Source organism: Drosophila ficusphila, unplaced genomic scaffold (assembly GCF_018152265.1).
Source record: "Drosophila ficusphila isolate 14025-0441.05 unplaced genomic scaffold, ASM1815226v1 contig_607, whole genome shotgun sequence".
Taxonomy (NCBI): Eukaryota; Metazoa; Arthropoda; class Insecta; order Diptera; family Drosophilidae; genus Drosophila; species Drosophila ficusphila.
This window is the reverse complement of record NW_025064537.1, coordinates 2,456,414-2,469,974: the sequence shown is the minus strand read 5'-3', so window position 1 is coordinate 2,469,974 and position 13,561 is coordinate 2,456,414. Positions and strand designations below refer to the sequence as shown.

The 13,561-nt window shown below is 39.6% G+C and overlaps 1 protein-coding gene across 1 annotated transcript; it reads left to right on the top strand.

Annotated features, from left to right (window-relative positions):
* The first annotated feature begins 3,019 nt into the window (after window positions 1-3,019).
* On the top strand, window positions 3,020-13,500 carry LOC108088174 (sodium/potassium-transporting ATPase subunit beta-1). Its single transcript, XM_017185852.2, has 4 exons — window positions 3,020-3,614; window positions 11,777-12,034; window positions 12,095-12,357; window positions 12,422-13,500. Exons 1-4 carry the CDS (start codon window positions 3,482-3,484, stop codon window positions 12,698-12,700), a joined length of 933 nt encoding a protein of 310 aa, XP_017041341.1. The 5' UTR covers window positions 3,020-3,481; the 3' UTR covers window positions 12,701-13,500.
* The last annotated feature ends 61 nt before the right edge of the window (window positions 13,501-13,561 follow it).

Here is a 13,561-nt window from a genome sequence, read left to right as displayed (position 1 = left end):
AACTTTTTATAATAATACATATTACAACAAATGTCCTACAACTAATTATACCAATATTTGGATTTAATAATTGCCGACGGATGTATTGCATTTTGATTTAAAGGAAGCGGAATTGTTTTTGAAACTTAATATTAAACTTTTTGAAACTTAATTAGTATGAACTACATCCTTTTTTTTACCTATTTATAAACTTTTTATAATTATATTACAACTAATGTAGAACTATATAAGTAATTCACTCCATAAAAACAATGCAACATTAAAAAAAAGATTTAAACGAATTTTCTTTTTATACTTCCTATTTTTAATTTTTAATCTTTATGTTCAAACATTTGTTGCATTCTTTGTGTTGGTTCGTATGTCCAGAGTAATTAAGCCGATTTACACTTGTATCTATCCCATCAACCTAGTGCATATGTGCATAACAACGTTTATCCGCTAATTGAGAGCTAATTATCCGAATGACGGTCCACTGTCGTCAGAACCTTAACCAAATACACAACTGCTCAAATCTTTCGCTAAATAAAAAAATCAAAGCACATCTCTAATGAGGAAGCTCTTCGAGATTGGAAGATCGACACGCTCACGCACACAGGAGTCGCTGGAAAATCGGTTTGGACCAGGATAAACTGGTTGGCCGAAGATATTCTCCGGAGAGGAAAACGTAGGTTGGTCTTATGTAATTACATTTGCTCAACTTGGAGTTAAAATTGAACAGAACTGGAGGTTTAACAAGGCAGCATCTTTCATTGGAAACTATTGTTCGGATATAACCGGTCAAATCCAACCGACGAAGTTCTGAAGCTACAGATGTGTCAAATTCTTCATTAAAAAGATAAGTGTTGGCAAATATAACTCATTTTTTAGTTGTAAGCGTTCGCAATTTTAGAATCCCAAGATATCCCAGTAGATACCCTTATCAGCGGCTAATGATTACCGGCTCCCCGTAACTCCCGCTTCCATAAACGCCACTCGTCTGAGAACCCAATAAACTCAGATGCTGGAATTGCGCCTTACAATTGAGTCGTCGACATAATGTACTCTGCCGTTGTCAAGTGTAATTTAATCAACTTATGAAGATTACAGCAGTGAAGCACCGAGATACGTACGTAGACATAACACCGTGACCATTTATCCATGCATCAATGTGCCCATAATCAGCAACATCTGTCCAAGAAGAGGAAAATTGGCAATGGCAACCCATTGTTGGGGGAGTCGGCTGGTGCAAGGGGGGTTGCCATGCAGGAGGAAGTGCACATTTATGGGGATTAATCAACTCGAAAGTTCTTGACACTTGACAAGGGTTCATACACTCGATAAAAAGTTCGTCTTTTAAAGTTCTTTTTGTTACTGATTACAATAAAAGTGTTTAATTCGAAATATAAAAAAATTGTTTTATAATTATTGTTCTCAAATAAGTACTATTCACAAAAAACTTAATTTAAAATACTATAAAAAGAGTTCTTCCACTGAATAAATAATGAATACATTTATTGCATTTAAACATGCAGTTGCCAGAGAAATTTAAATAATGTTTAAGTGCTTATTAGATTGCATGTTTGCAAACCAATTTTTTCAGTGCAGAATTAGCATTATCCAGATGCTGATGATGACGAATAATAATTGACGAACAATAACAAAGAAAGTTTTCCCGTTTTCCTCGTGGAAATTTCCGAAGCGCAGAGCAGCCAAAAAACTGATCCAACCGTTTGGGAGAGCGCGGAAAAGCAAAACAAAGCGAGTGTTGGGGAGTAAAACGGACAAAAACACGCGAGCATAATGAGCGTAACAGTGGTGGGGGGTGAGCAGTGGGTGGCGGAGCGGGGGTGGAGTGAAGTGGAGCCAACGTACTCAACTCTGGGCGCATGTCAGTGCGACAGACAGGGAGGGCAAGAGAGTGGGAGATTGGGAGAGCGGGAGAACGTAAGAGACGTGTACTAGTGAGCGTTTGATTTTCTTTGCGCCTTGTATTTTTAATATTTATAAGACAGGGGCGCATTGCACTCTTCGAGGGATGAGTGGGGCCCACTGGTTTTCAATGCCAAGCTTTTAGATGCACTGGCAGAAACTGCTTGGCCCAATCAACCACCCTCGGGTGTGTTGTTGTCTGGCCGCTGTCTGCACTCAATCATTTATTCTATTTGCGTAGTCAGCAAAGAGCGGGAGAGCGAAACAAGGTAAGAAACACACGAAACCACAAACTCACACACACACCTTGGCCAAACACCGACCGCCCCCCCTGCCCACAAGATTCTGCTTTGGCCTTTTTCATGTTGCTTGGCAGTGTCGAATACGTTCAACAGCTGTCAGCGTCACACTGTGAGAAAACGCCACTGAGTTATATGCAGCCCTTCATTCCACAACTGAATAATCATACACATGCTGTTGTACATTTTGTATAAAATTGTACCCAACAAATATTTAAATCTTTTTGAAACACTGTAAAGTAAAAGGCAAAATAAGGCAAGTTTTATTTGTTTCTTTCTTTCGACTCCCTTAAGTTCTGTAAGAACAAGTGGTTGTCAGGACACTTTTAAGCATTGCAATCTGCAATGTTTGTATAACATCCAATTTATATGCCACATAAGTTTTAGTCATACTAACAAGTTAGTAACAACATTTGGTTAACTTATTAAGTGAATGCCAATTAGGACATATTTAGGAGTATACATTAATTGGTAAATAATAGAATAGTACACATATTTTTCACATTGATTTATAATTTACAGAAAGTGGAGCTGTTTGTTTGTCACTAAATAATTTTCAGAACCACTCAAACCTTTTCAGACTCATAACCGTTGTGTTAATTAATATTTATGTCTTACCTTTATATCGTACGTTCACCTGCTATCCCCAACTTCTCTCTGTGCAGCAGCACTCTTATCTTGGAGCTTTCGTTGGGGAAACGCGAGGCGGAGAGGGAGCGCCACAGAGAGCAGCGCGTGGTGTGTCTGTGTGAGTGTTGAGGGGCGAAGAACACTGGCGTTGTTTTCCGTTTTTCGCTTTGCTTTCGCTGCGTTCGGTTAGTTGGTGATCTTTCGCTGAGAGCGCAGCAAGCAACACGCAGCACGCATTGCCTTTCGCCTTTCAAAGGAAGCAGGGACCAAGAGTTGGCAACAACTTCTCGTATCTCCCAGCCCATTTTGTGTGTGCTTCGGTTCTGGCTTCTTCCGCGGCCTAACACGTTTCTAACTCGCCTTACGACCCTGAAACAATCCGCGTATTCGAACCGCAAATAATTGCATAATTACAAGTTTTTCAAAATATATTCAGAGTGCTGCGAGTGCGAAAAATAAAAGAGAATTTGGTTCCGAGCCTGCTGAATCATCGCATATACACAGCACTACGTATACATAAATCAGTTTTCATAGCCTTGGTGCTGTCCACGTCATCAACGAAAAATATTAACCAAATTTTCGAATCGAATCGAGTCGAGAACTAAAATCGTAACCGTACACAAGTGTGAAGGAACCGCTCCAAAATGTCAAAGAATAACGGAAAGGGCGGCAAAGGCGAATTTGAATTCCCCCAACCAGCAAAGAAGCAAACCTTCTCGCAGATGATCTACGATCCCCAGGATGGAACCTTTTTCGGTCGCACCGGAAAAAATTGGAGTAAGTGAATCGGAATGGGAATAAAAAAAGTGTAAACCTTTATAAAGATAAAAGCATTTCAAATTTGAGCGTTCAGACTTGGATACCTTAAAATTTATAAGAAATTGATGTGTAACAAAACATATTTTAAGTCCTTTAAAAAAATTTATTGTCGGTTTTTGAAATGTGCCAAGAGTTTGGTAGGCCCGATTAAATAAGTTAAAATTTAAAATTGGTTAATAAAATCGAAAAAGTTTTAGTAACAAGTTCATTTAGGTACCTAATAACAAAAGTTTCTAAATATGCTACATTTTTAAGAACTCAACTTTTAAAGAATTCCTTTTTCAAACATTTATTGGATGAATCAATTTTATAAAAAGTCCAAATATTGGGACTCCGACTTTCCAAGCAATGACTCAAAATCGAGCATTCTAAAGCTAATCTGCACAAAAAACTGACCGTAAAACCGGATGATATATCTGCTTTTTACTCGCTCTGTACATAGAAACAAAAATATAATTATTGTATATAACCAGCCACATGTCCGTCATTTGGTTAGGGTTACTATATGTATGTATGTATAAATTAAGAGCGTGTGATTGTTAATACTGCTTATCAGTTCATTTGGCGACTCATATTGTGGAAATGGAGATGAGGTGGGGAAGCTGCGGGCAAAATCTTCCTTGCTCGAAAATGTTTAGTCAACGCCATAAAGCAGATAAAAACATTAACAGACAACTTGATAAAGGGGATTCTTTATAACAGTCATTAAGAATAATGTTAACTTTACGAGAATATTCACCTAAAGCAAGTGAAGGCAACGTGATTTGTACTAAGTAAAAATAATCTTAGAAGAGCCGAGTAGAAGCCCTTACCTAACTTCTGAAATTAAACAAATGCAAATTTGCTTCACTCGTTTGTTTATTTCTTTATTTAATTGCCTTTCTTAATTATTTCGCCGATCCCCAATTTTCGCTGCCCACAAAGCATAGCGAAGCATATTTCAGAGATAATGGGCATTCTTGATGTTCGAAAATGAACACGGACACACGTTCGCAAGAAGGGGAACGGGGAATCGTGAGAAGGCAGGGTGTTGAGAAGATCGCTTTTATCGCCTATAATATTTGCCTTTTTATAATGGGTTCTGTAAACAAATTCAAGGTTTTGAGCAGAGAGACAGAGCAAAAATTTCACGCTCTCACGATACCAATATTTCTGAAAGCTTCCGATTGTAATGCGAACGAAAAGAAACTCTAGAATTCCTGAATTTTCTGTGCATTTCTCTGGGTAAATGGAGCACATATGTACCTACTCATAGTAAGTGGACACCGTCACTCACATGTTCAGAAAATCTTATCGGAAACCCGCTGAAAAGTTCCCTTGACGTCAATTGTTTGCTTTTAATTAGGTCGACCGACTTCAATGCAAGTTAATCATCGAAATATTTAAATTGATGTATGATTTATTTGCAAAATAAAGCACCCCCGCAAAGCTCTAATAACTTTTTATTCTATTTCCAAATGAACTTACTAATTCTCTTGTCATGGGTGCCTAGCCCCAAAGAAATTAACCCTCTATTGACACACCTGTCCCGAACAGCAGATGTTGGTTTGACTATTTAATACAAAAATATTTGTTGGACACTCTTTGCACAGGATAAGCTGTTGGGCTCGCCCCCAGCTAATTCCTATCATTAAATCCAGTTCGTGGTGCATGTCCTTCGGTTTTTTGCTGCTTATTGCCCGGCAATTTTAGACGTGTGCAGGGCATTAAAGGGAAAATTTAATGGCTCCAACTCCAGGTGTCAAGCAGTGTGGCAGAGTAAAACGAAGCTAAATTCCCTTAGGCGAAAGGCAAAAAAGCTGTTCAATGGCAAACAAAAGCCGAAAAGATCGAAATATATCAATTTGATTTACGATCCGCCGAGAAAATTAGACTTAATGCGGATTTGAAGCGAAGGTTTTTGTTGGATGGCTAAGCTTTGATTTCCATTAATTAACGCAATGAGAACTTGTTTAGATTCGTGTCGGTTGTTTTTTTAGGTGGAGATGATTTTTCTGGGAGAACCGGTTCAGCGGGTTTATGTTTCTTTTTTGTTTTTGGAAATGCTTTCGCTTTGTTACACATTTTAATTCTCCGAAGCACAGAAAAAAATTTAACCAAATTATTACAAAAGCTTAAACATACTTTTTGATTTTTTACCTTTGGTTCATTGTGAAATTAAAATTAAAATATGTACTGTCAAATCTTTTCTTTTTGTGCATATTAATTAATTAATAGGCAAAAGTAATGTGACTGATTAAAGATCGATGCAACCGCAGTGCAACAGGAATGACATAGAAATCACTGCCCTAGCCAGTTTCTAAATCTGGCTCAAACCGGCTAGAACCGCATTTCCCCAGCTACATCTGATTTCCCATTAATCGCCCCCGCCACGCCCCTCAGTCTGCTTACATTGACATGCTGCTAACTAATTGTCACGATAGCGACAAAGTCTACGATAAAATACACAATTCAATTAAAGCGCAGGAAACTAGCCTAATTTGCTTAAGCTAATTTCGAACAAAATTTATCACAAACAAAAAACTAATTGAATTCAATTTAATCTTTTGTTTCGAAAGTTCTTTATTTTTCTTTTTGTCTATCTACATATAGTTTTTGCAAGAGTAAAGGAATTCCTTATTCAAATTCTTAATGAATTATTCATAGCTACATATTTTTTAAAATTTAATCGTATTGTTGAAAGCCTTGGGGAAACATTTCTCAAAGCTATAACATAAAATGTTCAAACAAAACACAATTATTTAAAATTTCCTGGTAATCAATTTAAATTGTTAAGTTTTTCAGACTTTGAATAATTCGGCTGTTCCAATTAGGCTAAAACCGGATAAAAAACGAAATGTTGGACTAATGGGGAAAACCCGACCCACCCGCATTATTGTTGAGAAATAATCAGCAAACTAAACGTTTGCAATGTTTGCCGTGGGCGTGGCAATCGGGGCATACCCGCTCGTTAACATGTGAAATTAATTCACTTAAAATGCCGCAAAGTATGCTATAGGCCCTAAGCACACAGAAGGCTAAAGAAAGATGGCCAAAGGATCCTGGGTGTGTTTGTGTGCTACAGTGTGTGCCTGTGTGTGTGTGAGCGTGTGTTTCTGTTTCTGTGGTGGTGACGCATGGACAAAGGGTGCGGCGAACGGCAACAAATAAAGCGGCGCCACCAAGACGGACGTCGCTCTCATTCAGGACGGCTTACTGGTAAAGGGGGGAGGGGGAACCAGGACGAAACAGGACGAAAAGGGACAAAACGGGACGGGAGGTGACGTGACCCACTCAATCTGGCTGGATGTGGTCCTGGGGTAATGAGTATAATATAATGATGACAGACACCAACAAGTTGCATCCTTGTTCTTATTTCATTCTTTCTTTACGTCTCTCCTTGGCTGAAACTTTCGCCTCGATGGCGTCATAATTGTTGCTTTCCTCCAGTTCCGTTTAGCCACCCCTGCCCAAGTACACCTTAAAAAATAGTTTGCCCCGAAAAATTTAAGCCATCCACAGTTAGAAAAACTATATTGCAAACGATAATCTAAATGATAAAATACTTATTAAAAAACATATTGAAGAAAATATTCTTTAAAAACTAATAGGATTTGTTTTTTTTAAATTTGTTTTTGTTATTAAAAAACAGAGATACATGTTATTGGACAAATAAACTTTTAATAAAAGCAGATTCCCCTGGATAGAGTTTTTACAAACTTGTTTTTCTGTTCTGATTTAATATTTATTTTATTTTCGATAAATAAAACCTTTACGTTTGATTAACAGTTCCATTTATTAAAGGTATATTTTTATATTCTTCGCTTAGCTACTTTTACTTTGAACTTTGGTCAAGGATATTTTTACAAATCTCCTGGGTCGTTTTATTTTTGTTCATGATCGTGGGACATTTCCGAACTAAAATGGTAACTAACTCATTACACAAATGAGTGGTGGTTGCACATGTGCCTGCCGTTAACCGATTTCCCACAACTACGCGGCCAACCGCTCAAATGTGCAAATGAAGCCACTTGGCGAGCGGTTTTTAGTGGTGTCCTGGATTCTGGCCATATGTGCGTCCAACACGTAACTAAATTATTAAGTTTCGTCGGCCTTGGCGGTTTTTACTTGGACGGCGACTAGAACGCAGCGAGGTTATCAATCGTTGGTCATGCAAACCGACTCCCGTTTCCAGCACTTTTGGGTTGGGTTTTCCGGGGATGGGGATGGGGATGGGAATGGGGTTGGGGATTGGCATTGGAACTAGAACTGGGAGTGGTGCTTTTTATGTGGGTCACGGGTCCTTTAAGTTTGTTTACCGCACCGGCGGACGGACGAACGGACACGGATAAGCGAAGCCCTCGTCCTCTCGACGACTCTCCAGCACTATTATAAAAACTTGGTCACCGAGTTGCACCACTCCACCTCCTCGACATTGTGCAACCAAACGTCCGAGTGTGAGTGGCAGGCCATATAAGTAAAGTTTTCTTCATGAGCCGCATTTACTTTTATGCACGAACTTGATACCTCCCGCCGACATCTTGTTTGAGTTTTATGTAAGGGTTGGATAAGTTTTGAGCTGGAACAAGGGGATTCTCAGTCACTCGTCCTTTGGGATAAAAGTGTTTCTGGCCTGAAAAGTATTGTGTTTTGCTCATTTTACCAGGCTAGCTGATTTACTTGAATGCCAGACCCTCATTTGTCTATAAATGTGCCTGATCTCAATTTTATTTTCCGATCGCTTTTATGTGTTTATATATCCCAAAAAGAGAAACACATTTCAGATCAAGCAAATGCCAAAATGTCAAAACTCATCTGCCAACAAAATTGGATCGGAACACAAGTATTTTTAATTAAATTTTCACAAAATGCCTAAAGCAAAAAATGCTTATGATTTTGCATATAAATCTAAACGAAAATCATTCGGTACACTTCTCCGTTTGAAATTTTCCTTTTAGGATCTCTTCTTTTTTACTTATCTCTTTTTTATGGTGTCATTGTCATCACCATCAAGTTTTTACTTAGTAATAAAAATCAAATTACGAGAAACCACGTTTTTATGATGTCGCCACTAATGCAGCAAAACCCTGTGGGGCATGAAAAAATCAAATGTAATAAATATAATCACGATTTCAAATTCATTTACTGCATAGTTGAAAGGACTTGGTCTGCGAGAGACATGTGTAAGTGGCCGCTTTATATACTTTATGTCCATTGAAGTCGCGCAGACTTATCGATTTCAGTGGGAAAGGCAATGGCGGTCCCTCCCTTGGCGAGTTTTTGTAATGCCTCATTCGGCGAAGACATAAGAATGTTTGGGGACTCTGCCGTCATGTAATCGTAAGCGTGTAGACCAGAATTCCTTACACATCGGATATTGGTAGTCAGCGCCACAGGCCGTCGCGTCGTCCCACCTTGCCAGGCGGCGATTGGGATTGGAATTGGAAATGGAAATGGGCAGTCGCGTTGGGTGGTCAGGGGTTCAGTGGTTGGGTGGTTGGGAGGTGCGACGAATGACTGGCGTCACACCAGCAGTGCGGCTGTCTGCCCCAGTATTTGTCTATGGCTGGCCATTGCCAAACTTGTTTCCTTGTACTTGAACGCAATTATTTCCCATTCGGACTTGGCAACAAGCTGGCGAGCCATTTGGCGCACTCTGAAACTTTGATGAGCAGCTGAAAACTCAAATATGGAAAAGTCGTTACCAACCGACGGCAAAGGCCATCGATTACCAATTGATAGCTTCTGTCATAGAACGCGGAGAACTGGTCGATACCAGATTTTGTCTTTTGCCCTTATGAAGTAGAATATTGAACCCCAAAGCCATGTGAATTTGTATTTGTTAAATAATCTGATAATGAAGAAATTCAAAACTCTTCTGTCGTGCAATTAAAAAGTTGAGTTATCAGTAGGCGAGGGAAGCACAACTCACTACCAACTGACTAATTAATTGTACAAAAACATAAATTGATTACAATTCATTAAATCAATTGTGATTTACCGGGACTGGATCAAACTAGTTATTAATCAAGTAAATAAGGTGAAAGACAATTAGTAAGTAATTAAATGCTTGGGAGTTAAATATAAAAAACTGATTAAAATATTAAAGTCACAATTTTAATGTGATAACCGCACTATTAATTAATGTCAACTCAAATATGATTTTCTTGCTCGAACCAGATTTAGTGTCGAGGGTTTAAAATTGTTTGTACATAAACGGAATAAACTTGATAACCGTCCTATTAATTAATTTGAACTCAAGTCACGCAAAACAAAATAGGGAATTAATGACACAGTCGTAAAAAAGTGGGTAATCGAAAATGTAACTTTAGAATTTAATGTTTAAAGTTAAATATAAAGAACCTAACTTGATCGAACCAGTTTTAAGTAATAATAACAATAAACTTGATAATAATAAACTTGATAACCGTGTTTTTAATTAATGTGAACTCAAGTGGGATAGAAAAAAATTGTGATTAGCTGGTGCGAAGTAGTTCTTAATCGCCCGCTTGTTGGTCTTTTTGGAAAATACTTCGCCAAGGCAGCAGGTCAATATCAACCTCGAATCGAGTAATTTCCTTTCGCCTTTGTCACCTACTGTACTCTGGCTGCCGTGCATTGTGCTCGGTATTCGATATTCATTCATACGATTAATTTGTTTGGAAATTTGAGCTCCATTGGACAGCCGTCGATTCGGTCGCTTTTTCTCGGTTGCGCTGTCAATTTCGGTTTGTCGATGTGGTCGTCGCTTATTTATGCAATTGCCATGGGGCTTGGCCGATGTCCGGTGTTCCCAGTCCGGTGGCCGCAGGGAAAGTAACGAACAGCCCACTGAATTCTAGCTGAGTCGTCAATGTTATTGACATTGAAATACTGAAAAACGCCGGTCCCGCGCCCAAGTCCCAGCATTCTGTTTGTTGTTTCTGGTCTTATTTACTGCCACTAGTCGTAAGCGTTCGATTAGCTGCGTGCCCGTTCGGATTGGATTGCATAAGCCCCGTCCCCATTCTCGTATTCATTCCAGATGCCCCATTCATCCAGTTCCGCAGTGCCATTCTCGCAGTGGCCCCCATTCTCGCAAATGACAAAAAACAATCAAATCGTAATCATGTGGGGCACAAAAGGTAGTTGCAAAGACTGCCAAAGTAGTGTCCTATCCTCTCGTATTTGCATTATAGGAGCTATAATAAACGTGGCATATGGTACAATATTTATGGTCTCTAAACATAAAACCATAGCAATTTATAATGACTTATCTTTTGGGATGTCGCAGAAATCTCAAAAGGTTTTTGGGATGGTTGGAATAAAATAAAACACAAAAATTCACCGACGCCACGAAGTAGATTTCAAATTTCAATCTTGGTCATGCTCTAACTTAATAAAATACTGTTTTTTTGAAGGATTAAAGTAAGAGTTAAATTGTTTATTTGACTTCGTCAAACTTGTTGCAAAATTATTCTGCAATATTTAATAATATTGGGGGGACGGTGGCCCAGCAGGTAGAGCGCTGGCCTCCGGTCCGGAAGGCCCGGGTTCGAGTCGAGCCCCAGGCTCCCCGAGAAAAAGAAACGGTCTCTTTTTCCAAATCTCCACCACTTCTATGCTCTATAGCTCACTTAACATTAGTAACAAATTTCGGCTCCCCGGACCCGCACACCCCCTCGTCCACGTTACTATGGACCCAACAATAGAATTTTCGTCACTCCTAGATGGCGCCAGGTGGCAACCCCACCGCTAGGATAAGTCGCTACTGGCTTATCACCGGTACGATCGAAAATCAATGATAATAAATCCTCTACAAGAAATTGTAGAGGCTCTAAGCTCCCGGGTGGAGTAAAAAAAGAATGTGAAATTTAATATAATTATTAATTGATGGGAATGGCAGACTATGTTCGATTTCCAAATCCTTTAACGAATTTTCGAAAAAAAAAAAGTAATACAAAATGTTACATTTTGTTGAATTCTTATAACCTATTAAGAGGGCTTTAAATGTTCAATAAAAGTATTTTTTAAAATTGGTATACAAGAAAAAAAATATTTAAAGTTTGGCATTGCTTTAATATATTTCTTTAAATAACACTTTCAATAAGCTTTCTATAAGAAACACCATCTAATCACATATTTTTCTGGTGTTTCCGCAGGTCAGCTGCTGCTGTTCTACACGATTTTCTACATTGTGCTGGCCGCCTTGTTCACCATCTGCATGCAGGGCCTGTTGGCCACCGTTAGCGACACAGAGCCCAAGTGGAAGCTGCACGAGTCGCTGATCGGCACCAATCCCGGCCTGGGATTCCGACCCCTCAGCGAGCAGACCGAGCGCGGATCGGTGATCACCTTCGACGGCAAGAAGCCGGCCGAGAGCGACTACTGGATCGAGCTGATCGACGACTTCCTGCGTGGTAAGCTATCTACTATTCAATTAAGGGTTTCTTGGTATTGTAAAGGTAACCCACTTGCAGAGTACAATCACACCGAGGGTCGGCAGATGAAGCACTGCAGCTTTGGCCAGGCACGCAATCCCGACACCGATGTGTGCGTGGTCAACACGGATCTCTTTGGCGGCTGCTCGAGGGCCAACAACTACGGCTACAAGACGAACCAGCCCTGCATATTCCTCAAGCTGAACAAGATCTATGGCTGGGTGCCCCAGGTGTTCGAAGAGGCGCAGGCGGGCATGCCGGACGACCTGAAGAAGGTGATCAACGAGACGAAGGCGGAGGAGGTACAATCTAGTTCTTAACTTAAGTCCAAGAATACGAATTACATTAATGATTTCTGTGCTTTAGCGCCAGCAAATCTGGGTGAGCTGCAACGGACACTTGAGCAAGGACAAGGAGAACTTCCAGAACATCGGCTACTTCCCCAGCCAGGGATTCCCCACCTACTACTACCCGTATCTGAACCAGCCGGGCTACCTGAGTCCCCTGGTCGCCGTGCAGTTCAACTCGCCGCCGAAGGGCCAAATGCTGGACGTGGAGTGCCGTGCCTGGGCCAAGAACATCCGCTACAGCGGCAGTGCCCGCGACCGCATGGGTTCCGTGACCTTCCAGATTCTGGTGGACTAAGTCCCAACCGTTAAAAGTCGCCAACTTGTGATCGCAGCAACAAACACTAGCCGTAAACGGGGCGAGAATACGGCAACATCGTCGGAGACCAACTACCAACCACCTAACTAAACAAGTGAAAGATATACACATATAGCGATTTATATGAAGGGAAGAGCTGGCGAACCTAGGTTTTCAAGTGTATTGTACATATTTATGTGAAGGGGGCGATCCGACCGTCAATTGAATTCTGAACATCTGGCCTAATCTGAAAATAGAACAGTTTTAAATCTTGAAATTAAAGTTCAAATCGTACACACGTAATTGTTGTTATAGCTTTTAGCTTGTCTACTGCTATAGGTTATTATTATTAATATTTATCTTATTATTTCATTATGAATTCTTGTAATTACGATCATTATTTTCTGTCAGTTGTATTTAGTTTTTATTTATAAATGTTGAAACATGCCCGAAAATTCTTTGTTTTCTGCACACGGCCCAGGCTTGTTCAATTTGTACAAAGAATTAACTAAATAAATTTTAACTGTTAAACGTATGCAAATCGTGGATAGCGAAACACTTCTACCTAAGTTGATCATCATTTTCAAACTGGAAAGTATTCAAGAACCTCTATGTAGTGCAATTTTAAAGGCATCAACCGCAGCAACAAAGAAATTCCAGCCATTTATGCGACTAACAAGCGAAACTAAATTTTTATTTATTTTAAACAAGTTTTCATTCACACAATCAAATAAAGAAAGGCTAAGCGAGTAATGTTCTTGTGTTGCATCAATTAAATAAAGAAACTGAGAATATAAGAATTCTGATTGCGTTTTAATTGTCGAATATTTACGAATTTATCAAATACAAATCCAACAGATT

Excerpts from the sequence above, each read along its gene's own strand:
- LOC108088174 (XM_017185852.2), top strand. The coding sequence starts at position 3,482 with ATGTCAAAGAATAACGGAAAGGGCGGCAAAGGCGAATTTGAATTCCCC. Across the intron at positions 3,615-11,776 it reads TCGCACCGGAAAAAATTGGA|GTCAGCTGCTGCTGTTCTAC; the intron begins GTAAGTGAATCG and ends GTGTTTCCGCAG. Across the intron at positions 12,358-12,421 it reads ACGAGACGAAGGCGGAGGAG|CGCCAGCAAATCTGGGTGAG; the intron begins GTACAATCTAGT and ends TCTGTGCTTTAG.